Below are 26,496 nucleotides of genomic sequence, written 5' to 3' on the forward strand. Positions count from 1 at the left end.
ATGCCCTTCGGTCTGTGCAATGCGCCCGCCACATTCGAAAGTATGATGGATAACATCTTGCGGAAGTTCAAGTGGCACATCTGCCTCTGCTACTTGGACGACATTGTTGTCTTTTCCACCGACTTCGCTACGCACCCAGAGCGCTTGCGGCAAGTTTTGGTTTGCCTTACTGACGCCGGCCTGCAACTGAATCTCAAGAAGTGTCACTTCGGTGCCAGGGAGTTGACTATTTTGGGGCACATCGTCTCTAAGGAAGGTGTTCGCCCTGATCCGGCCAAGCTGCGCGCAGTGGCGGAGTTTCCTAAGCCGGTTTCGCTCAAGCAACTTCGAAGCTTCATAGGTCTATGCTCCTATTTTCGGCGCTTCGTGCAGAATTTTGCTTCAATAATTGCACCCCTGACGAAACTACTCGGAGGAAACAATGACTTAACTGCGTGGTCGGTCGAGTGCGACGAAGCGTTCAACGCATTGCGCCGTCTTTTGACTTCGCCACCAATCCTTCGCCACTACGACCCGACAGCACCCACCGAGGTCCATACTGATGTGAGTGGCGTTGGCCTCGGAGCTGTCTTGGCACAACGGAAAAACGGTTTTCACGAATACGTCGTCGCGTACGCGAGTCGTCTCCTCACTAAAGCCGAATGCAACTACTCAGTTACGGAAAAGGAGTGTTTGGCAATTGTGTGGGCATTGACGAAATTCCGGCCCTACCTTTACGGTCGCCAGTTTGACGTCGTCACGGACCACCACGCGTTATGTTGGCTGTCCTCTCTTAAAGACCCGTCCGGCCGCCTCGCACGATGGGCTCTCCGCCTACAGGAATTTGACATCCGCGTTATATATCGCTATGGCCGTAAACACATGGACGCCGACGCACTGTCTCGTTCTCCCCTCTCCAACGAACCTGCTTGCTCTACGGCGGCTGATCCCGTCCTCTCCTCTCTAACCATCGCTGACACGCCTGCGGAGCAGCGCAAAGACCCGTGGCTCGCCTCTCTTATCGACGTCGTGTTCACTTCTAACGCTGCTGCACCTTCTCGGGCTTTACGCCGTCAAGCACCACACTTTGCCCTACGAGATGGTCTTCTCTACCGCCGCAATTATATGACTGATGGTCGACGATGGCTTCTCGTCATTCCTCGCCATTTACGACATGAAATTTGCGCCTCTTTCCATGCCGACCGTCAGTGTGCCCATCCTAGTGTCGTCAAGACGTTTCAAAGAATCTCTCAATGCTACTATTGGCGCGGCATGTACGGTTGTATTCGCAAATACGTCCGCTCCTGCATTGCCTGTCAGCGCCGGAAGTCATCCACACCTCGTGCTTCTGGCCCCTTACAACCACTTCCATGCCCGGCCCGCCCTTTTGACCGCATTGGCGTTGACCTTTACGGGCCACTTCCCTCCACGGTTTCTGGGAACCGGTGGATTATCGTCGGCATCGACCACCTCACCCGGTATGCCGAGACCGCCGCTTTACCCGCCGCTACTGCCCGTGAAGTTGCCCTGTTCTTACTCCATCATTTTGTTCTTCGCCACGGCGCACCGCGAGAGCTGCTAAGTGACCGAGGACGCGTCTTCCTATCCAACGTCGTTGAAGCTCTACTGGCCGAATGTCGCGTCATACATCGGACCACAACGGCCTACCACCCTCAAACTAACGGGCTGACTGAGCGCTTCAATCGTACTCTCGGAAATATGCTGACGATGTACGTTGCCGCCGATCAGACGAACTGGGACGCTGTTCTTCCTTTCGTGACATACGCTTACAACACCGCCACGCAGTCAACTACTGGATTTAGCCCTTTTTTCCTCCTTTATGGGCGTGAGGCGTCGTCCACGATGGACACTATTTTACCATATCGTCCTGACTCCTCCGAGTGTACTCTCCTTTCAGACGTTGCCAAACATGCGGAGGAATGTCGCCAGTTGGCCCGGTGTTTTACATCGGAATCTCAAGGCCGCCAAAAGCATCACCACGACAAAGATGAGACGCCACACGTTTTTCCTGCAGGATCCCTTGTTTGGCTTTGGGTTCCCGGCACCCCACCGGGACTGTCATCAAAATTTCGAACCGAGTATCACGGCCCCTACCGCATTATCCGTCAAACCTCCCCTGTGAATTACATCGTGGAGCCACTCACTACTTCTTCGGACATGCGTCATCGCGGCCGCGAAACTGTGCACGTGAGCCGCCTTAAAACGTACTACGATCCGCTCCTCTTGCCCTCACCATAGGTCGCCAGGATGGCTCCACCTCGCCCCGGGGGAAATTGTAGTGAACTACACGAGGATATACGAAGACAAGGACGAAGTAGGCGAGAATACCACGAAGACGAGGATAAGGACGACAAAGTGCCGCTGCGCTGCTCGAGCTCGCTTGTGGAAGGCCTAGACTGGCTGTGCTCTTGTGTGGTTCTTTGTGCAACTTGGAGAGGGCTATTATCCCTGTTAAAGGACAGTAAACACCCCCTTTCAATATATATATATATATATATATATATATATATATATATATATATATATATATATATATATATATATATATATATATATATATATATATATATAAGAGCAGCAACAGCATTACTACTAGGTGCAGATGTCAACCCCGTTGTGCGGAAAAGATGGAGGAGGGAGTGAAATAAGAAAGCGAGAAGGCTCTGCCGTAGGTAGCTCAGAGAACGACTGGTATTGCCTGGATGGCTGCGAGGAGCGTGAAGGCATCCGGCTCGAGCACGAACAAGCGTCCGTCTTCGGTGGCCAGGAGCAGGCAGCTGGCCGCGTCTTCGTCCGCCAGGCTCTTCTTGAGCACGCCCAGTGCAGTCACCTGCGTCGCGTAGGCAGCACTTGACTCACGCGGGGCCTGCACACGCCTCTATGAAAACTCTGGGGACACCTAACCTTCGCGTTTAAGGCTATGACACGACAGCGTTAAGGGCTGCAGTCCATGATTTCCCCTTGCTGATTCTCGTTCGCGGGCATGCAACTAGCTTAGCCAGTAATCCCATTATTTGTTCCCCCATTATTTTGCCTGTATATATAAGCATAGTAGAGCTGCCACATTATGTGAAGTCCCGCCCTAAATAGATATCAGTCAACGTTTAACCAAGACGTACAAACGTGCCTGTGCGGGTAAGGGTAGCATGTTAAATTTGGAAGGCGATGGTCAAGGAGAATTTCATTCCCTTCACCCTCCCCTTCGAAAGCAGAACCCCAAGTTGGCTGCTCCGGCCAAATCGGTCGCGTCACGTAGTTGTATGACGACACAGAGTCCTATGACCAATAAGTATCCGACCGCGTTAGCTGCAAGCTACCACCTGCCAGAGCCATTCCCGTGATATCTCGCTCACAAAGTTGACGCCGACAACGCTGACGCCGAACTTCCTGGTGGCATCGGACTTGTGTTTCGGCTCTCCGAAGGAGACTAGAGCCGGCCGAGAATACCCCAAGCGACCTCCACCAGATGTCACATCCCAGATGAAAGCAGTTCAGGACGTAGAGGGCGGCCGAAGTTAATTTCCTCAAGCCCAGACTTCCATCACGAGCCCTCCTGTTGATGCTGTCAACCTCACACAGGGAGGATCGGCCAAGAATTAAGGAAGAGACAGGATTTTTGAGGTGCACTCTTCCCGCGACCGTCACAACTTTGTCCTCGTGGCGGCTTAGCACCCAGGTGGCTCGGGTCAGGTACGTGGAATCAACATTATAATCTCACGGAACACTTTATGAGGAAAACAGTACTTGTAACAATGTACATGAAAAAACTGTGGATCATATTCCATAAAGGACGCCACCTGGGTCTGCCTCTTCAACGGAAACTCCCTGTTGGCCTCGATGAAGGCCTTAGCATCGGTCGGCTCCAGCAGCAGGAACCTGAGGAAGCAGCCACATCTTAGGAAGTGCGCTGCTGTGACGAGTGCGATCTCTTACCTCTGCGAACGCTCTGTCAAGCGGCCCATTCCACCTTGGGACCTGAGAAGAAGAATGCATGTAGCAAGACACCCTAACTGACAAGCTGGCTAAAAATATAACGTCTTAATTCACCTTATCCGGAATTATCCTAACGTCATTCACTCTAAATCGACCAGAATCCACCGCCAATTTAAACCGCCACTTTATCTACTATACCTAAACTTATTCCAATGTAATCCATCGTAATCCACCAGTCGTGATGGCCCCTTTGCTCAGCGGTCTTCGACGGATTTCAGCCACGTGCCGGCTCCCGCTGTGTTCCGCATAAAGTCATTAGACTTACTGCGGCTTTACGTGGAGTTTCGAAGTAGGAACGTATTTTTTTTTCCAGCTGTGGCGCTGCAGTACTCATAAGATAACCGCTGCTTCACACGCGTCTTCGGCATCGTTAATATGTGATGCCAGCTGAAGCTAAGAATCGTCACTGTGTGAACTATATGCCCGTGTCGGTAACGATGACATTCATAACCCTCTGTGCAGACCGTGATTCGAACACATCACTTTATGTTCAAGGGACGACAGAAAAGTGAGCCCAGGTCTTCGTGTGGCTATACTACACTGCACGTATAGCTTTATTGACAATAACTCAAAAAACAATAATGAAAACCTTTGTACTTAGTCACAGCATCTGTCATCGCGCTCGGAGGCACCTGAGCTGCGCTGGCGGATACAAAGAGACAGTGAGGAGCTAGTAAGTGGAAATAAAAGAGAGGAGCTATAGGGAGTCCGTACATGGTAGGCGTATGGTAAAAATATATAAAGGTTAGTATAAGAGAACGACGGCCAGCCGCGATTATCAGGCCCTGCACAGCTCCTCACAACGGGCGGGCGTCGACTGCTCGCGTAGTGCTAACATAAAACGCAGTGCTCAAATGAACATTCGATTCGCGTTGTCCGCCTTTCCTGCTCTTCCTCGCATTTATGATGACTCAGTGCTGAACAGCGCAACAAAGCAAGCCCTTATTTAGCAATTAAGGTCGCAGATTGCTGAATATTTGTAACAAAATTTCCAAGGGCGCACTTAAGTTTTTCACATGCGGAAATGCACATTTTAACAATAGTACTGTATCAATCGACCTTGTGACTCAGTTTGTAATGCACAAGTTATGTACCTTTGAGCTTGATTATAGTAAATCCGAAGATGCGCGCCCAGAACTTGTCGTTTAGTGCATTTGGCATGGACGAAACTATATATAAATCAAAACACGTTTGTAACAGATGAGCAGCACTAGCTGCACAGAGTCTTCTGAGGCTTGGCTTTTGGAATTCAAATTTGAAGCTTTGAGTAGGATGCATGCAATGTCCTCGCTGAACCGTCAGCCATATCCAAGGCCATCCGCTTTTTTTACAGTACCCCTGATCACCACCGTACGCTTTCTGGTCACTGTAAATAGCGCAGTCTGCAAATTCTGCCCGGACACATCTGTTTGACCAAATAAGTATATGGGCCTAACCCTGCAGTCGTGCTGCTGCTAGGCCTACAATCGGTTGCGCATATCGTCTATTAGACCTCAACCGAAACGGCCGGGAAAATGGCGCTTGTGTGATCTAGCAGGCCTACGCACTGCATCACCTAGGGCTGATGCTAAAGGCATAGAGTTTCTTACCCTTACCTAGAAGGAAAGCTCTGCAGCAATCTATGGGAATTTACATGGAGTTTCCAGACGACCAGTTCAACCACCATGGGCGCTCAAAACATCATGGGCCGGAGAGCTACCGAGTGCACAACTACACCTTTGGCCAAAACCAATGCAAAGATAAACGTTGTTCTACAGTAAATAATGTCCTATCATTCAATATTGTGACTATAAATTTTATAAAGGGAGAGAAACAGCATGTCAGTGTGAGATTTATCCAATATAAGCGATGGCTCTTTCTCCTATTGGCTTAGTTTTGAGCAGCACAAATACCAATATTTCGCCCTTAATAGGTACACTTTGAAAGGAAAAAAATACGTTTTGGAAATATTTATGTTTGTGCAATTACTTAAGGAAGTTATTAGTGGCATTTCGGGAAACAGAAACATTTTATTGGCGACATCTGCTTTTGAACCTTCGCTACTATGGCTTTTGCGGCTTATGTACGCACCTCGAGACGATGATGATGATGAAAAGAAAACATCATAGTAACGCCACTCCATGTATCCGAGAAAAACCGACTGTCCCGCAACAAGTAGCACACTGGCCCATGATTCTTAGCGCGCCCATGGTGGCTGAAGTGCAGCGCTCTCAGCTTTCCCTCTATTAGTGTAAGAAACTCTATGGCTAAAGGAGTTAAAGCTCTATGCTTAGACGACACGTGGATGCAGCTCACGAACAGAGGCTCCACTGAAGTTTATCCCGCGAGTGACTATAATCAGCTTTTGTCTTTCGTGAGGCACAGAACGAGACGGTATCAGAGCGCAGTGTACCGAAAGTCGTTGACAATTAGGGGACCGTGGTACACAACAACACAATGCGCATGAGAAATAATGTGCAAGCCGTAAAAATGCTACAATACAAGCTTCAGCAATCATCACTCACCTTAAAGCCTCTAGGGCCTCCCGGAGAGCATCTGGGTCGGCCGGGTCCTGAAGCAAAGCACCCAATAAGAATTGTAAGGCCTGCGCACCTAGAGATGTTTACACACTGTAGTCAGCTGTCATAATGATCAGGATACGATATAATGTCATCGACCCGAGGAGCGGCGTGAATATGTCATCACTATAGGACCCGATACGAAACCTGGATATCTCTGTGGTACTTCTATTCACAGAGACCACTATGACGCACTTGAGCACTGATACTAAGCTCGAGGCCAGCATTTTTAGTTATTTTGCAGTTTCCATGTGTTTTTCTCTGTATGTGGATGCCTGCCGTAAAGCCAGCAGGGAATAACGGACCAACAATCAAAGTATTTACGAACTCCAAAAGCCTTTAGGATCCTCCCCTAGCTCTAGAGATATTTATTCTTCTTCTTCCTAATTTATAAATCCCATGCGTATACATTGCAACATTGTGTGCCACATGCCACATATGCGCACGTGTTCGTCACCTGGTGTTTGGCCCAGGCTTCTTTTTCAGCCTCGTCGGCGGCCGTGTGTGGCAAGCTGAACTTGTAGAAGGGTCGCAGGTTGCGGTACACATACAGGCACGAGCCCCCTGCCACGGCCACGGCTGGGGGCTGTCCCGGTGGGGCGGCCTCTGCGGTGCAACCGAATTATCGGCAGGCCTTTTAGAAATGTTACCATATTATTATTTTTTTCAGTCACGAAGATCGCTTTCTTTTTTCACATAGACCAAGCGTCCCGCGATACTGTAGAATCATTTCCTATTGTTAAAGCCGGAAGACGATAAAGCGGGCATTGGTTCGGGTCGGAGAGCTTGTGGTAGACCCTCAGATATTAAATCGTTTTTTTCTCCTATAACCATGGTAATCCCTATTCTTCGCCTTGCCACCGCGTAGCATCTTGGTAGGTGTGTCGAGTCGCGTCTCCTAATACCATCCCTGAATTTTCATCGCCTTCAGCACAATTTCGTTGTCGGCCAAGTGCCCCTGAATCCTGTAGTCCGGTTCAGCCCCAGCAAGATCTGACACGTCCTCCCCAGCCTCTCTCCCCAAATATCATCAGCCCCGATCACTCGACATGACGGCAAGGGGAAGAAGCAACCAAAATAACCAGACCTTCTGACTTCATAAACAATCAATGCCGCTACGACCCCCACGACGACAGGACATAAGTCGGTTGGTTTGATTTATGGGGTTTAACATGCTAAAGCAATTCAGGCAATAAGAGACGCCATAAGTCGGTGCATACAGCCCTTGCCACCTGACGCATCTGTGGACCTTGGCGTTCAGCCTGTTAAGGCTGTTGGTTTTCAAGCTCCGGAAATCGACTTCATCAGACCTGCTCCTTCATTGCGGTGGCACGCCTGCAATTCTCTCCCTGTCACTTCTGTGCCCGTACCCACTGTGTCGGGCCACGGTCTTGGGCCATCGATCGTGACTGCGCTTTGGTGGTCCCGCGTAAATGTTATAGTGACATACGCCGAAAAGCTTCGCCTGCGTGAGCCCTTTGGCGTGCGTGACGGACGCGAGTCGCATCGAGTGCTTGGTACATTGGTTTCAATAAATACGGCGATAAATCAATTATAGGGATGAGAGACGCATTACCCGTCAACTAGAAACAAAACAAGAAAATGGTTGCGTTTCATGGCTTAATTTTTAGCGCAGGCGAAGGAACCAGGCCAAACATTTAGGCCTGTCTCTGCAACGGTCTCGTCGACATAAATCCCCAGCTGATTTCGTTCGCTCAAATGACGGTTGAGAGGAGCACGGTAATGACGTGCGAATGCTCCAGTCATATGGTATCTTTTGTATTTCGCGGGCTTTCTTTGCAGCTGGGCTTTCTTTGCAGCTCTTTGACGCCACGCATGAGGTAGCGCAGCTTTTTGTCCTCGGACATCGTAGGATCCGCACGCTTAAACAGGCGCGTCATGTCTTCTATATACGCCGCTACAGTTTCGTTAGGCATTTGGATCCGAGTGTGTAGAGCGCGTTCGGCCCGTTCGCGGCGATCTGAGCTTCCGTAAGTTGCCGCAAGATGACGTTTGAACTCACTCCAAGACCACAGCTGCTCTTCATGGTTCTCGAACCACGTCCGAGCGCCATCTTCGAGGCTGAAATATACATTTCGAAGCCGTGCAGCGTCATCCCAGAGGTTGAATGTAGCTACTCTTTCGTAGTGCTGCAACCAGTCGTCGACGTCTTCATAGGTGTCCCCGTGAAAGGTCTTTGGGACGCGGGGGTTTTGCAACGTCACGTAGGTGGGGGTCGTGCCAGGCATTGCGACGACGTCGTGGCTACTGGTAGTCATGCCCGAGGGGGAATACTCAGGTGGTAGGCCTCGTTGCCTGCGGCTAGTGCGGTGAACGGGCGTTTCCACGAATATATGGCCAGCACTCCTGCTTAACGTAGGGGTACGGGACATCAGACCTGACCTCCACCAGATTTGTCACGGTGTTGGCGACAGGGGGTAGATTAACAGAGCCGGTACAGGTAGAATCACACGGTCCAAGGTTTAGATACGTCCTGCGAGTCCGGAGCCGATTCACTTCAACGTCGTCTTTCACTCTGAGCGCCCCCTGGCAATATGCACGTAGGGATTTTTTTATCGGAAAAACTAGAATGGGAGTTTCTATAGACGCTCTCCAAATTGGCAAATTGCATTTATTGCATACAGTCAATATATAGTACGTTAATTGAACCTACTTCAATCATTAATTAGTCGCAAAATTATCTGTGATAGGCATGGAACCTGCAATATGCAACTGGTTTTATTTTATTTTTACTTTATCTTTGTTTTTAAGATTTATCCCAAGTTAGTGGACAGCCCCTATATCGGCGGTAACCTCCCTGCTACACCCGGCGCCACTTTGAAATTTCCCTCCTCCACCTGTGCAGTCACTAGCTTGTGTCCGTAACATTCCCTCTTGAAGGCACTGGGGTAAAGCTCTTCTTAACAACACATCTTGGCGGCTTTCTTCATTTATTTCTCTTTGCATTTCTTGGATTACTCTTTTGTGCCCCCTCCCCACCCTCTGCAGCCATTGATCTTCAGGTTCGCTCATTTTTTCTCGGCTTAGCACGAATAAACAGTAGAGCGGGATCGCTAGTTCTAAAAACGTTTAGTGATCAGAAATGGCATCATGATATACACAGTGGTAAAAAAATTATCAAAATTCATGCGAATTCCATGCCGGGACAAAACCGCAGATGTTCCACTCACAAAAGGCTGTGTTCTCTCGACGAAGCATACCACTAGCCATTCTCTATGAATTCGTCCGCCCACCACTTTGGCTCAGTGGTTGCTACGTTCAAATCATGCGTACAAGGACGAGTGATCAAATTTTGGCCGCGGCAACAGTTATTGACTGCAGGCGGAACTCAGAAGATGCCCATAGGTTGTACGCTGTAAGCGCTCGACAAAACATGTTAAGCGGTGAGTTCATCCATATGCCCTTCACTGCAGCACTTCTTTCTCTCTTTCTTCACTTGGCTGCCTCTTTCATCCTTTCCCTCCCAGTAAGTATAATGTGCATATACAAAAGAGGCACGCACACACCTGTGCGGAAAGCGGCCAGGCCACAAGGCAGTGTGGCCAGGGCCTGCTCTCCCTGCTGCTGCTGGCGTCCTCCGCGGAAAAGCCTCAGGCGACCTCCATTCCGGAGGTCCGCCACCAAGAGGCGCTGGTCCCCGTCGGCGAGAACGTCGGCCGAGCACAGGCCACCAGGCAGGGCGTACAGAGAAGCGTACGGATCGTGATGGGCGCGCAGCCACGCGCTACCGCCGCTGCCACCACCACCGCTATTCGCACTGCCACTGCGAAGCGATCCCACATTGACCAAAATACGTCGACAAACACGAGCAGCCAAGGTCAGCAAAACACAGTGAAGCGCACATGTGGCACACATGTCAGCCAGGAAGCGCGTCGCCCTTGCCAGATCTTGTCTTTTTATCATTTGAAGCGCGTCATTGATTCAGATGGAGTAATGCCATCTTTCCGATCGTAACCCGACGAAGCGAATCTTAAGTATGAGATCGGAGCTGAAGAATCGATGAAGCTATTTCTGCCCTAGGGCACTGCACCTCCATTTTAAGCTTCCCTGCAGAGATTATGCTACACTTGAAGCTCCGAAAATAAGCGCAAAGCAGCGATCCACATCGTACACTCTTATATGCACAGTGGCGACGCAGACATAATACAAACCGCGATGTTCTAGCGGGCCCTTTGCCTAATTTAATTAGCACCCTTCGTTGTTTGTTTTGCCTATAAGTAAATAATTCTACCGTTGGCACTTTAAATTGTAAGTGGAGAGTAAATCATTGAATCGTTTAACCCTGCAGTACTTCCAACCGCAATCTTCCAAAAAAACGATGTCTGAAGCCGTTTTAACCTTTGACTTTTCCGAGCGCGGACGGATGAGAGGCGTCCGTGAGTCAAACTACTTTGCAAAGTGTGATTCGTATCTAAAAACCGAAAGCTGTCGTAAATAAAAGCATTATTTTAAGGACGTCGTATCTGTGGAGCAGAACCGATGTGTGGTCTGGAAGCACGACCACCTGAATACGTCAGCGAGAAAACGGTTAATAATTGAGACATAACAAACACGATTATGTCACAACGTCCTGCTGCTGCACAATAATCCTATATTCTGGTTTAAACAGTCATTTTTATGCAAAGAGTGCATGAAGGTAAGCAATAGCTCTTCACTGACATGCAGCTTCAAGCACAATGAAGCCCCGCGCCAGATTAAGACGAAAATTCCCTCCGAGAAACTCAGCCTTCCGGAGAACGTCTGCGACGCTTTTTGTGCATGTTAAAGTTGATCGGTCGGTAGACTCGTTGATATGAACATATGGGTCAAAGGAGAAACGTCTATGAGATCCCGGGATCCCATTTTTTACAAAATTTTAGCAGCCCTCTACGGAAACAATTTCACACTTGCGCCCGACACCTGTGGGCAGGTAACTTTACCAACTTTACGACCAGTTTTCTCTCGGATGTCGTGCAGCGACCGTGGCTGCAGCCATTTAGACGCGGCCGCATGTTACAAAGCTTCCCTCCTTTCCCCCCTGTAACGCCAAAACATTTTCGTGCACGCCGGTCTACAGGCGGCGGCGCTTGTGGGGCCTGATGGGAGGAGTCGTAGGAAGAGCGCGCAAGAAAAAGACGGGATATAAGGAAACGCGAATTTGCTGACATTCCAGCTTTGACTGCAGATAAATCCGCTTCTATAAAACGCATCAATATTTTTCTTTCCAAAGTGTAGCACCGCAACTTTATTGAGTAATGCTACCAGACCCTCGAAACAGGACTCACACAGAGACGCTGGACGGGGAGGGAGTTGACTGCGCCGTCGGCCGGTGGCATAAAGTCAATGAGGCTGTGGCAGCCGCTGCTACAACAATGTGGCGAAGAGGCAGCCTACATGGCTCCGGCCACTACAGCTGCAGGTTCAGTTAGCTAACCTATATGCTCGTCGCTTTACTCTCGTTCCCCGCCGGCGGCCTCTGGCGGGGAACCCCGCGATGCCAGAGAGCGTTTGTAGTGGCCGAGTTAGCCGAGCAAAACCGTCCCGCACTCCGTAGACATAACACTTTTGTGACTCGTGCACACTCCACTCTAGAAAAGGGTAGAATTCTCCCTCGTGTTATGTCCCGTTAAGCGATGTATGTTTTTGAACGCTCCTTGCTCGTTCAGCACTATTCAGCGGTTAAAACATACTGCAGGCGCCGTCTGTTTTATTCGCTGATAAACGATACCAAATACATTGGTGCTTTTCAGTGTCAGTTCAGGCATCTTAGTTCCTTCAAGACACGCGCGAACAATTTCGGGAAATAACCAAGTAACCCAATAAGCAGAGCTTATACAAATTAAGAACATTTTATTAAGTTTATGTTTATTGCTTATGAATTTCCAATTATTGTTACATTAAAATAATTTTCTTCTTTAAGCCGAGTTTTCAACCGTCCCACAAATATAGGACACAAGGCAAATGCATTACATATTGCTCTAAACGCCTGACTGAATTTTAACGCTGCACTTCTCATCGCGCGTGGTGGCTCTCTCATTTTGTTTTTTCTTCCTCAGTGATGATTGGTCGATACGATCGAATATGCTCATTGGTTCCCGAGGAAGCTATAGCGGCTCTTCTAGAACGCATGCATACAACGCAATACGGGCACAGGAAACGTTTGGAGCATATTGAACATATGCTTCCGGGTTCAATTTTAAGTCTTTATGGAAAACGTTCCACACTTAGGGAGCAATAAAGTGTTTCCCTATACATGTACGACTTTAGGCATGTCAAGCATGGTTTTAGCAACGGAATCACTGATGGGAAAGGACTCCCGTGTGAAGATGTCATCCGGATGAGTGCTCGCGAGTGCACTCGCTTCATAATGTTGGTCATCGCCAGTTCTGGCACCGATTTATGACCCTTATCATGAGGTTGATGCGTTGCTGGTCTATGATCAGAAGGAGGTAAGGCGAGATGTTTATACGGATCTGTAAACAAAATACCTAATAGGAGTGCGTACGCTTAGCGTCGCAGTCCTTCGAAAGTACAGGATTGGCTTCTGCTGATGCGAAGCAACATTTCTATTTGTTTATTTATTTGTTTGTTTGTTTTTTCCCAGTTGAAAAAAGCTACAGAACCGCGTCAAAAATACGACAAAAAATTCAGTAGTTCTGTTGTAAACGTCAAGTTTTTCTGTAATTCTGCGGTACTTTTCTTCAGTTCCGCAGTTTTTCTGCAGTATATTTCTGTTGTCTTTAGTTCTGCAGTTCTTTTCTGTTGTAAATACAGAAATTTCTGATGTTACTAGAGAATGTTCTGTTGTCACAATAGCTTTCCCGTCAAAAACCGCACAGAAATTCTGTCATAACAACAGATAACTTTCTGTAGTTTGTTTATTTGTTTGTTAGAATGGCCGCACTTATGGCATTACAGTGGCGGGTACAGTTATAGAAAACATAAGGTAATATTCAAAAAGTAAATACAGATGCAAAAACGGCTTTGTAACTAATATTAAATTAGATGAAGATACGGCGCTCAATTATTGAACAGTTGTGGAAAACGACGATTTAAAAATACTGGTTCAAGCCCTGAACTTTTTGTGATTACAATTAACGCACAGAGATCTGTCGCGTGGCTGAAAATGTATTTTTCTCTTGGAATATCATCCCTGTTGTAATAGGCATTATGAAAAAATCCTAGAATACATTTTCTCACTGTCAGTCGCAATTTTATTCTTTCATTCTTATTTTGTACTTATCGAATACTGGCTTGTTTGCTGTCATTTCCGGAAAAATAATGAGCCGCTAAGTTCTGGAGCCTTTCTTGTTTATGTTGATCAACATTTGCAGGTGGAACTCATAAAGCAGATGCATATTCGGGCATGGGCCTAATGGTAGGATTTATATATTAAGGATCTACATTCTTAAGGAAGCATCCTTGTGTTATGCCGCAAGAAACCCGACCAACCTCTTTCAGAAACAATATCCACATGTCGATGACAAATCAGTTTCAAATTGACAAACGCAACTAAATACCTATTTTCTATAGAGCTTACAACAAGTGCTAATTTCCTTTATAAGTTAAATGAGATATTTTTCAAAGTTTAACTTCATGTGCCATAGTTCGCACCACTCGTTTCCCATATCTAGTTCTTCCTATAGAGCATGTGAATCAAGGGCATTTCGCACTTTCCTATAGGCTCCCAAACCATCGCTGGGCGACGCTGCGGCTCCTGGTGGGCAGCGCCATCTGTGGCAGAAAACACACACACTGGGGCGCCGCCGGCTTGGCTCGCTGCCTTCGCGGCGTGTGCCGCGCGCTTTCTCTCGCACGAGCACGCGCCCTGACGCGCCCCCTCAGGCGCATCGCGACATGCCGCCTGCATTCCGTCTTGATTATTGGACAACCTGCCGCGTATTTCCATGGAGGAAACGTAATTATAGGCGAGAAAACTTTTATTCACGTTTGTACTACACAGCAGACGACAGGCGGCGATGAGTAAATACTGATTGTGAATGCGTTTCCCACGTTAGCGAAAACGTAGGAAGTGTATTTCGAGGTAAGTCTGCTATGTAATTCTATTATTGTATATAATGTGCTTAAAAACTGCAAAAGTATTATCAGTACTCTCAAATAAAGCGGCTCGCTCGTTGATCATCGTTTTGGCCTGTAGCATGAGATCTGTATACGGTTTTGTTTTTATTATAACGACGTTACTATCGCAAATCTTACAGTAGAAGAATAAGTTATAGTCCGAAGAAGGTGTTTCATCAAAGGCACAAACGCTAGCAGTCTCAAACACACATGTGTGCTCCACGCGCTGCACGCGACATAACCGGCTCGCTGGCTCGGAAGGCAGGAGAAACCCAAGCTTGTACTACAATCGTGTTTTTTTTTCGGTTCTTAATAAATGGTTGTGCTTCATTTCTATTTGGTTTTGCATTCACGAAACCTGTGATGCGAATAGGGTGCTCCGCGCGAGTATTGTCAATCGAGCCATAACTATAGGATCGCTTTTGTATTGCACTTCCGACATATTTTCGTGATTATTAATAATGTTGGTTCATTTATTGGCCAATTTGCGGAAACCTGTAACAGCGTCTCAACTCAGCAAGGCATGTCCCGCCCCCCCCCCCCCCCTTCCAAAAAAAAAAAGAAAGGTCTCGTTCCTAGATATTTTCTAGGTCTTAGGGTACATTCACACATCATTGTCGATCGCGGACGTCGCACGCTGGATATATGTTGATTTGGTTGCTTTGAGAGCACTCGCAAAGCAGGGAGAGAGCACAGAAAATCGACAAAGCAAGACACGCGGGGAGCGAAGAGCTGGATATTCCTCCACCCCCTTCGCTTTGTATGCATGGTTTTAAATCACTGTACTCTTTCGATGCCTCTTCAAGCCGTCTTTATCAACTGTCGACATTTCTGAGTTTATGGAGAAGGGGGAAATCGGCTCTTTTCTTTCCACAAAGAACGCGAGACTTCTTAAAACACTGCCACGCAGTTGGAAAACAGGTCTTGTGGAAACGCTTCCAAAGGAATCTGCAAAGTTTCACACATAGGCCTCGTCTTTTGGCGCTTCGCCTACTATTGTGGCTGTCCATGACACAATGCTACTTAGTACCTCCGTTTCGCATCAGCGGAGCGTTTTTGTATCGCCAAATAACCGCCAGGCGCAACTCGATCGCCGCGCGTGCACAGGAAGCTAGCGGAGCGTCTGCTCCGGCGACGTCCCATCGTTTCACATTTCGCCACCTTGCCAGGAATGCGGCGCTGCCATCGCACGGCGAAGCTTGAGCTTGGGTTCCCTATACACCACACAATCCTTGGCGAACAGTAGCATGCAGGAACTAACGTTATCCTCATATATAATAAATCAGTTCAGTTCAGTTCAGTCGTTCAGTCATGTCCGACACTTCGTGACCCTATGGACCATGTCACGCCACGCTTTCCTGTCTCTCACCATCTTCCTAACATCACATAATTTCATCTGCAGTGCCTCGAGGATGCCATCTAACCATCGCGTTCGCTGCCTACCCCTTCTCCGGCGACCCTCAACCTTTCCCAACATCAAATCTTTCTCCAGCGACTCCTCTCTTCTCATCAGATGGCCAAAGTAGCTGAGCTTTAACTTTAGAATTTGACCCTCCAATGAGCAGTCAGGGTTTATGGTCGACAATATCGACTGATTTGATCTTCTGGCAGTCCAAGGAACTCTCAAGAGTCTTCGCCAGCACCACAATTCAAATGCGTCAATTCTTCGGCGGTCAGCCTTCTTCACAGTCCAACTCTCGCATCCATACATCACAACTGGAAAGACCATAGCACGAGTTATACGGATCTTGGTTGGCAGACTAATGTCTCTGCTCTTTCCTAGGCGGTCAAGGCTAACCATTGCTCTCTTTCCCAGAAGCAGGCGTCTCCTTATTTCATGGCTGCAGTCTCCTTCCAAGGTAATCTTGGAGCCCAAGAAGAGAAAATCTGTCACAGCTTCCACTTCTTGTCCATTGATGCTCCAGGACTTGATAGGGCAAGACGCCATGATCTTTGTCTTTTTAGTGTTCAGTTTAAGCCCAAACTTCTCACTCTCTTCTTGTACGCGCATCAGAAGTCTCTTGAGTTCCAATTCACTTTCTGCCATTAAAGTGGTATCATCCGCATATCTAAGGTTGTTGATACGTTTTCCAGCAATCTTCACTCCAGCTGAAGACTCGTCCAGACCGGCCTTCCTCATGATGCACTCTGCATATAGGTTAAATAGGCAGGGCGACAGTATGCAGCCTTGCCTCACTCCTTTCTCAATCGGAAACCAATCAGTAAGACCATGCCCAGTTCTGACTGTGGCCTCTTGCCCTTCATACAGGTTCCTGAGGAGACAGATGAGGTGAATTGGAACTCCCATCTCTTGGAGAGCTTGCCACAATCTGCTGTGATCTACGCAGTCAAACGCTTTTGCATAATCAATAAAGCAGAAGAAGATGGGTTTCTGGAACTCTCTTGCTTTTTCCATGATCCAGCGCAGGTTGGCAATTTGGTCTCTAGTTCCTCTGCCCTTGCGAAACCCAGCTTGCACGTCCGGAAGCTCCCGATCCGCATACTGCTGCAGCCTACCTTGGAGGATTTTCAACATCACCTTGCTAGCATGCGAAATAAGCGCTATCGTGCGGTAGTTGGAACAATCTTTGGCACTGCCTTTCTTTGGGATGGGAATGTAAACTGACCTCCTCCAATCCTGTGGCCACTGGAGGGTTGTCCAAATCTTCTGACATAATGTATGCAGAATGTTAACAGCGTCATGGTTGAGGTTTTGAAGCAACTCAGCTGGAATGCCATCAATTCCGCTAGCTTTATTCTTAGCAAGGCTGGCTAAGGCCCATTCAACTTCACTCTGCAGGATGCCCGGCTCGAGATCAGTAATCAGAACTGTCTTATGTTGGGTTTGCACTTTCGGGTCCTTCTTGTACAGTTCTTCTGTGTATTCCTGCCACCTCTTCTTTATCTCTGAGGCTTCAGTGAGGTCCTTGCCTCGTTTGTCCTTTATCACGCCTAGATTAGCGCAGAAACTTCCTTTCATATCTTTAATTGTCTTATACAGAGCTCTTGTGTTCCTTAATTGGCTGTTGTCCTCAACTGCTTGGCACTGTATGTTCAGGAAGGCATTCTTATCTCTCCTTGCTATTTTCTGAAAATCCGCATTGAGAACCTTGTATCTTTCTCTTTCCCCCATAACTTTTGCCATCCTCCTTTCCTCAGCTATTTGCAAAGCCTCTTCAGATAACCAGTTTGCTTTCTTGCGTTTCTTTTGCTTTGGAACTACCTTAGTAGCTACTTCTTGTATTATATCACGAACATCGGTCCACATCTCTTCGGGCTCTCTGTCTTCTAGATCTAATTCTTGAAATCGATTCCTCACTTCCACGGCATACTCTAATGGAATTTGATCCAGGTCATACCTGAAAGGCCTTCTAGTTTTCTGCGTTTTCCTCAATCGAAGCTTAATTTTGGCAACAAGAAGCTGATGATCGGTGCCACAATCGGCCCCAGGCCTTGTTTTTACTGCTTGTATAGCGCTTCTCCATCTCTGCCGGCAAAGAATATAATCGATCTGATTCCTGTACAGACCGTCCGGTGAAGTCCATGTGTACAGGCGCCTCTTGTGCTGTTGAAAATGAGTATTCGCTATGGTCAGGTTGTTTTCTTGACAAAACTCTACTAGCCTCTGCCCAGCTTCATTTGGCTCGCCAAGACCGAACTTGCCTATAATTCCGGATATTTCTTCACTCCCGACCTTAGCATTCCAGTCTCCTATGAAAAAAACGACGTCTGATGATGGGGTGCGATCTAAAAGGCATTATAGGTCCGCATAAAATCTCTCAACGTCAGCTTCTTCAGCAGTAGTGGTCGGTGCATAGACTTGGATAACTGTTATGTTGAAAGGGTGACCTTGGATCCGAAGTGAAATCATTCGGTCGTTGGTTGTACCCTAGCACTGCTTTGCCCATTATTCTGTTTACTGTGAGAGCGACCCCATTCCTTCTCTTGGATTCGTGCCCACAATAAAAGACATAATGGTCGCCGGAGTTAAATTCTCCCATTCCGGTCCACTTGAGCTCGCTGATACCCAAGATATCAATGTTCAATCTGTCCATTTCTCGCTTGACGACATCCAGTTTACCTTGCGTCATAGATCTTACATTCCCTGTTGCTATTTGATATATCTCCTTGCAACATCTGACTTTCCGGTCGCTTCCCGACACATCCACAACTGAACGTCCTTTTGGCTTTAGCCCAGCCGCTTCATTCGTCCTGGAGCTACTAGCTATCGCCCTTTGTTCATCCCCAGTAACATGTGGGACGCCTTCTAACCTGGGGGGGGGGGGGGGGGGGTCTCATCTTCCGGCGCCATATCTTTAATGGTATTGTGACTGGCCATAGGGTTTTCTTGACAGGAAATACTGGAGTGGGTTGCCATTACCTTCTCCAGTGAATCACATTTTGTCAGAACTCTCTGCCGTGACCTGTCTATCTTGGGTGGCCCTACACAGCAGAGCTCACGACTTCATCGAGTTTCGCAAGCCCCTCCAGCCACGACAAGGCGGAGGGGCTTGTCGTGGATTTATTATATCCATGAAGGGGATATAATAAATAAACTTACTCAAAAGCGGGATCCCAGAACTGAGCATTGTGGCCTGATGGGACGAAAGTTGCATTGGAATTGGCTCCATTTATAGCTGCATAGCGAGAACTTAAGCATTACCTGATCCCCTCTACATTTGCATTCACATTTAAACAAGCAGCCTGTGGACTAGCAATATATGACCAACCACATTTAAGCATCATTGAAATCTGTAAGCACACTCTCAGTAACGCTGCCACAATGAAGAGCTTCGCGTACCTCGTGAACAAATTCGGTATGGTGTATGATGCATCTAGGATGCTTCTTGCCAGGAACCACGCTGGTTTGACTTTAGTATGAAATTAGTATTGAGATGGTTTATATTGCTTATGCATACGATATTCTGCACAATTTTACAGGCTTGCTTATTAGGAAAATAGGCCGGACGGAAATGGCGAGACGCGGTTTTATGAATCGGAACCCGCAGCTTCCATGCGCTGGGTAGGGTAACAGATAAGCAGGTAATTCCGAAATAAAACAGCTAAAAATAAACGAGATGACGTCCCCGCAGGGATGCAGAGAGTTTATGATGACTAACACTAATTACTAAAATAGTCATTGTTCCAGTCCATCTCTAAAGAGAAATTTGCGTACAGGTTCGCCTTTTTTTTTTTTTCGTCCGCCCCAGTTTGTAACTGCCTGTACTCTTCCACAGGCCTAATAGTATACACCTAGTACATCAGTTTTGTATTTTTGTTTTTATGTCAACGCTGCCCGGTATGTAATAACCTCGACTGAGGACCTTTCGAGGGCACGCTGAATAAAATAATAAAAATGTAATGTGGCGCCACGAAAAGCTCGGCTTTCGGCATTGTGAGGGTACTAGAAACTGTCGGCACCACTGCAGGCGGAATAGGAGCCTGGAACACATCAACTTGCAAAGTTTTCCGTCTAGATTAGGTTTTCTTGATTTATATAAATGAGAAAAAACCCGTTCTCGTATTTCGGTTCAAAACAGTGAAATTAGCTCCGCTGTTAAAAATGAGCAAAACTAGGATAGGCAAAGGAGCGATTTGCGTCTTAAGAAAGTTGGCCGTTGTCTTCCCCTCACGTGCACTCTCATTTTATCACGCGCTCATTTTGTCAGCGTCAGTGCTCAGGGAGAGCGGCCTCTGAGGTACTCAGCGCAGCACCAGCACCGCTTCCTTAGAGCGTTAAGGTGGCCCTTGTTTCTGAAAAACGTTCACTCTTAAGTACAGTTAGAAACCAAAGCAACTTCTGTTGTTGTCCTGAGTCACCTACGTCGTTTTCATTCCGCTGTTTCTAGCACATGCATAATTGGTTCCTGATTCTCAAACGAGCGAGCTTGTGTGCCTGCGCAGGTTAAACTATATATTTGCCGTAACTTCTTGAAATTAATAATTTTACACATATCTGTTTCATTGAAATACATCATATAATGATGAACTTGTTTTTCTTACCTCTTACATTTGAACCGTCCTATAACATGTAGCACACAAGCTATTCCACCCCCCACGTGCACCCCTTTCCTCTAAGCATCATTTGGTATCGACTCTCTAATTTGACATATATCACCAATAATTTTATTGAAGGAAACTTGCAGGAGAGGTCTTTCACAGTTTCTCCAAAGGAAAGCGATTTACGGCATCTACATACAAGCCAAGGGTGCCCTCATTCAGTCCCTACTCCTCGTCATGGACAGTTCGGGATGTCTACGACGTGGCGGCAAGATAGTTAAATTTACCCCATGTGCCTATACCTGCATACTTTAACGCATGCCACGCGAACGAATGAATATGAAAACATATCACGCGCTATTCAAGCGCTTACAATATTATCGACGTAACTAAAACTGGTTACCACTGCAGTCAAGTTTTGCATTGCGGGAAATGAGGTGCGACGACATTTCGCATAATGCGTGTAACAAGTATCTCACCTCGACAACGTTGTGTCGCTGCTCATGTCTACCTCTCCGTTGCCGCTGCCTCGACAGCCGATTGTACACACGCCGCCGGCGTCGTTATGGCGACAGCACTTGCGCCCGCACCCCGCCAGATGTCCCCAGTTGTGCAGCTTTCACGGATCAGATCCGATGCGTGGACTCGCGCTTGAAGCGGTTGTATGGCGGCCACCCAGAGACTCACGCACGCCTGCGCACACACACACGTGCCCGCGCACGCCCTGTTGATCTAAGTCAGGCCGGTTGGTTTATAATTTGGGAAATAGCGGGAAATCGTCTTTGAACATGGGACACAGAAGAGAGTGCCAAGCGATACAAGCTGACTATCAATAAAAACAAAAACAGCGCCTTTCATTCCATAGCACCCAGTTAGTATCTCTTGAGGGTAGAAAGTAAGAAATCAAGCGCAGAAGACAAGTCAGGTATGCGGTGTTATCCTTCCAGTGTTGTCACTGGTTAAGAAATGCTATCTCATATTGTGGATGGCAGGCAATGGTGCACGTGTTACCCTACTCGAGCATGCTTCCCATTTTCGCTTATTAGAGTACTGGTAATAAAGTGCAGTGAAATGAAGAGGAAGCGATGATGCTGTCGAAAACCGCCGCACATACGCACTCCGTGCAATGAGCAGCCTTAGACGACCAGTCGCCAATGAAGGAGAGGCCAAGAGAGCGAATTTGCCGCGACACTGAACAAGCCAATTCTCATTTGCTTCTTCCCCAGCCCATCTTACTTTCTTAATCGACCTTTTTTGTACAGTTGACTAAGTTTGCCCGTGTTTAGAAAGCCTTTTTTTAACGCACACCCATTCAATGCTGCGAAAATTTCTAATATTTCATTATTCTTTCGGGAATAACTTTCTGCTCTAGATTACGTACTATAATTACGATTAGGGCTTGCAAAGGTTATTGAGAGGAGTAATGAAATCCGTGCAGCACTCTGCGTTGCATTAATCTCTCTCCTCAAAGGCTGACATTAATATTATCAAAAAGTACAAAACAGAGGTAGCGGTTTAATCATGGCGCGGATCCTAGTGATACGAGCGTGAGCTCTGTTTTAAGCGTGTTTTTTGCATGTTAGCAAGGCTGTACACGGTTTGACGGTGAGCTTAAGCTTCGCCGCATAGCACCTTTAACACTGTATTTTCATTCAGCAGATTTTTATGTATTTTTGTTTAAGTTGGATTTAGGGGAAGGAATCCGGTGCAGTAGCTGTCTCACTTTTCGAGGGACATTTGCACTCAGATAGGTCAATGTCATTCGGACACATCGAGGCGTAATCCGAAATTGCATCCTGAGTAATGGATCTTACGCTCTAACATGGTGCCACACCTAAATTCGGCCTCACATTGCCTTGCAGCAGTGTTGAAGCTAGAAGACATGTTCAAGCAATCATGAGGGATCATTAAGCGCGATCCTCCGCGCTGTGTCACCTGCATGTCGTCTCCTCGCGGCTTAAGGAGTCGTGGTTGCAAAAAAGTATGATTGGAACCTGTCTACGCAGGCAACGTTGAAGAAGCATTCGTGTTTAGAATCGCGTCTTGAGCAACGTTACGCTGTTTGTGACATCCGCGCTTTTAATTCACAGTACAGAAACTAAGCCGCGGTGGCAACTGCTAGCCTTACTATATATTTAGTTAAAGTTACTACATATGGTTTTTCGAACTGCAACCGTTCCTGTCAACGAACCGACCTTCTTCTCGTAGCCTGGGAAACGCAACACCATCGTCCGAAATTAAAAAGAAAAACAATACGGGTAATTTAATGTCATTGGCTGTAAGTAGATGAGTTCGCATGAACGCCGGATGCACGATTTATGAGGAAAGAAAATTTTAAAAAGTCAATAGAAATAACAAGTTCTCTGCGAAGCGAGACGAGTTGCTTCGAAGCTCACCGCAATTTTAAAAAAATAATTTCAGCATAAGGAAGGGTGGCGCGAACGCTGATATTTGAGCTTGTGTAAATCGAGTTTACTTTAGCGTCCGGCTTAAAATAGTCTTTCCCGAATGCACGCTTTAAATCAAGCAGTCCAACAAGCGCTACGACCACTTTATACTGGCACTACATTGCGCAGCGTCAGACCTACGGCTCTGCACTCATCGTATATTTGATAATACTGCAAGGAACTACTGAGACAGAGATAAGCTCTGCTTTTAGCGACAGAACGCGACAGCTCCCGCCTGCAGCTCCCATGGCGGATCCTCCTTCGAGTGCATTCCCACTTTGCTACTGGCTTCATCGCTAATCCTTCGATTTGCATGCTTCTATTCTCTCACACATACTCATCACCGTATAGTCGTAATTTAACACATTATGTGAAAAGGGAAGTAGGTGCTCACGATGTGATTTACTTTTGAGCACCGTGTTGTAACTGATTCAATTCGTTATGGCTGTTGTAGTTTTAAGATAACTTCGTTTATTTACAACAACAATTTAGAACCAATTACAACATCTTTAAGAGGGGAGCAAGACCTCGGAAATACACATGCTTATCGATGGGGCTCCCCGTTCGTTCTGTCTGCCCGCATTCTTTTCTCCCACCGGTCGGAGGGGTCCGCGGTCCGCTTGTCCCGGCGGTGGCCCCTCTCCCATGGTATCCCGCAGAGGGTGGTCCGGGGAGGAGCTGTCGCCGGCCATAAATTGCTGAAAGGCGCCTGTTTAGTGTCAGGCGAACACTTTACACAAAAGGGGCAAAAAAAAAAGGAGAGAAAAACGCAAGTTTCAACACTGCCCCGCCGAATGAGCTTGCTCATTCTCCGTTTTCGAACAGCTCTAATGGGTACAGTAGCTGAACGGGGCGTCGTATCGTTTTCCCCTGCGACATCCTGACTTCACAAGAGCGAACCTTTCCGTCGCGCCCGGGATTTATGGCAGCGATGATCCCGCTCTTCCAGAGCAGTCGCGGCCGGCTCTCTCGGACCAAAACAACCTCTCCAACTCGAGGATTCGCGGAATTGGTTAGCTTAGAGGCGTACGCAGAGCGCAGCTGCCCCAAGTATTCTCTCTGTCATGCCTGCCAAAACAAGTTCAAGATCTCGCCTCTTTTCTTCCAGAGCGCACGCAGCGAAGCCGCGGACGTCTCAATGGCTCGTGTTTCGGGCGAAGGCAGTTAAGCGTCTTACGGTTAAGAAGCTAGCCGGTGTCAGTGGGGCGCCGTCCTTAGGGTCTTCGTAAGTGTACGTGAGGGTTCTGGAATTTATCACTGCCTCTACTTCAGCCAAAACGGTTGACAGCTCTATAGCGTCCAGGCAGTGAGGTCCGATCGTTTTCCTGAGCGCGGTTTTCACGCTACGGACTAGCCTCTCGTAGAACCCGCCACGGCGCCCGCTCAGCGATAAATTTCCATTCTATGCCTGAATTGGCGAAATGGTCCTGTGTGTCAGGGTGTCGCAGGAGCTTCTACAAAATGCCCATATATTTCGAGGCTCGTTTAAACGAAAGAGCATTGTCTGAGTAAATGATTCGGCACAAGCCCCTTCGCGACACAAATCGCCGGAACGCCTGTATTAGACGCTCAGTACTCATGTCCACAACAAGTTCAAGATGCACGGCCCGCGTCACAGCACATGTAAACAGCACAATATATGACTTCAGCGTCCGACTGTTCTCCCTCACCATGAGGGGTCCGGCGAAATCCAGGCCCACGACCTGGAACGGGTCTGCTTGGGACGTTCGATCAGGTGGAAGGAGCCCAGTCGGTGCATCGAAATGAGAAGCACTATACCGCCTACACACCACACATGACCTCACCACACTTCTCACCAGCTGACGGCCGCGCACAATCCAGTACTTCTCTCGAAGCTGCATGAGTGTGTCCCTGGCGCCTGCGTGGAGCAGCTGTCGATGGGCTTGGTGCACCAACAGAGATGAGTAACTATGCTCCCTGGGAAGCTGTCACAAGCTGCTTCACCTATTATACAGCGGAAGATGCGGGAGCTTACGGCTGGAATATAGAGCGAAATTCACGGGACTCCGTCGCTCCTCTGGACAAGATTCGACAAGCCGATGGGGCAGCGACCGCCTGTCCTTGACGCGGCTGCTGCATAGTCGGCCGAGGGTATAAAATAACCGACAGCAGCACGCCCTCACCAGTGCGTTTGGGAAGATTCAAACTTCCGGCCACTCCGCGGTGCTCCGAAAGCGTATTGTGTTTCTTCGGGCCCGCGATCGACGCATCGTCCTCTGCACCTGTACGGCCGCCGCTACCGAGCAACACAGCCTTCGACGCCTCAGCAAACAAGAAAGACGTGAGAATTTCATTCGCCACGGACTGTTGTTCAATCGAACATTATTTTCGCTTTGTTAACTTTTGACCTGACTTAGTAGTATTTTACGCTGTGTTCTTATGTAACTTTTGCTCATACTTATAATATCTGAAATACCTGCTTTATTATCTTTATAGTCTTCATATTTTTATCACAGTGTTTTGTTCATTGTCGGGTTATTTTTTTTTTCTCTTATCATTTATTTCTTCGTCTTTATCAATATCTTGTCGTGGCTTTGTATTCTCTTTCATTGTACTCTATTATTATCAGTGTAATTTTGGTCTGCTATTTATAAACCTTCAATTGTTTGTAAAAGAAAGTGACCTATTTGTACTTATTCCTCAATCACACACCGACACACGTGCTTCACGGGTTGACCGGCCTAACTTTTAAATGTGTTCACAACCCTCATAGAGGAACGACGAGTAATCGTAAAGGGGATCCCGCACCTCTTTTGACCGTAAAGGCGGGGGTTTGTGACATAATTCTGCCCCCCACTGAAGAATATTGCCTCGGAATATTCTAGAACTCCACAAGCGCCGAGAACGATGTTATTACGCCCCTATAGAGGGGTGCAGTAGATTGGGTCCGTTCAGTGCACTGAATATCGTTCGTCACTCACTACCGTTCATGACGCGCACCATATACGCACTGATCTGAACCCACACACACCACAACACTGTAGTTCTTCAGTCATGTCTTGCGCACATGTCACAAGTCACGGATCACTGATAACAATCAAGTGCACATATATACAGGCACATCGTGTACGATTTTCATTACACAATCAACACAATGCAGCTATGCAGTAGTGCAAGCTTAACAACTATTCCAGCCGGCTCATGTAATCTGCTCCTACGTTCACGCTGCCTTTAATATACTCGACACGGAAGTTGTATTCCTGAAGCTTAATACTCCAGCGAAGAACGCGGCTGTTTGCAGATTTTGTTTCTTTTATGAACTTCGAAGGCTGGTGATCCGTCTGAACGAGAAACCTTCTCCCGTAGAGGAAGACTATTCCCCAAACAAGCGCTAAAGCCTCTTTCTCAGTGGTTGAATAGGCTACCTCTCGAGGGAGCAACTTGCGGCTCGCATAGAC

The 26,496-nt window shown here is 47.5% G+C and overlaps 1 protein-coding gene across 1 annotated transcript in view; it reads right to left on the reverse strand.

Annotated features, from left to right (window-relative positions):
- Window positions 1–21,135, reverse strand: part of BBS1 (Bardet-Biedl syndrome 1) — a 35,659-nt gene extending 14,524 nt beyond the window's left edge. The window contains exons 1-6 of the mRNA XM_084581575.1: window positions 21,110–21,135; window positions 10,079–10,335; window positions 7,009–7,157; window positions 6,498–6,544; window positions 3,798–3,876; window positions 2,699–2,830 (exon numbers count right to left, since the gene is read on the reverse strand). Of these exons, the coding sequence (XP_084437701.1) occupies window positions 2,699–2,830; window positions 3,798–3,876; window positions 6,498–6,544; window positions 7,009–7,157; window positions 10,079–10,335; window positions 21,110–21,135 (690 nt within the window). The remainder of the gene's footprint in view (window positions 1–2,698; window positions 2,831–3,797; window positions 3,877–6,497; window positions 6,545–7,008; window positions 7,158–10,078; window positions 10,336–21,109) is intronic.
- Between the last annotated feature and the right edge of the window lie 5,361 nt (window positions 21,136–26,496).

This window comes from Amblyomma maculatum, chromosome 10, assembly GCF_055883805.1.
Source record: "Amblyomma maculatum isolate TAMU_Amacu chromosome 10, ASM5588380v1, whole genome shotgun sequence".
In the NCBI taxonomy this organism is placed as follows: Eukaryota; Metazoa; Arthropoda; class Arachnida; order Ixodida; family Ixodidae; genus Amblyomma; species Amblyomma maculatum.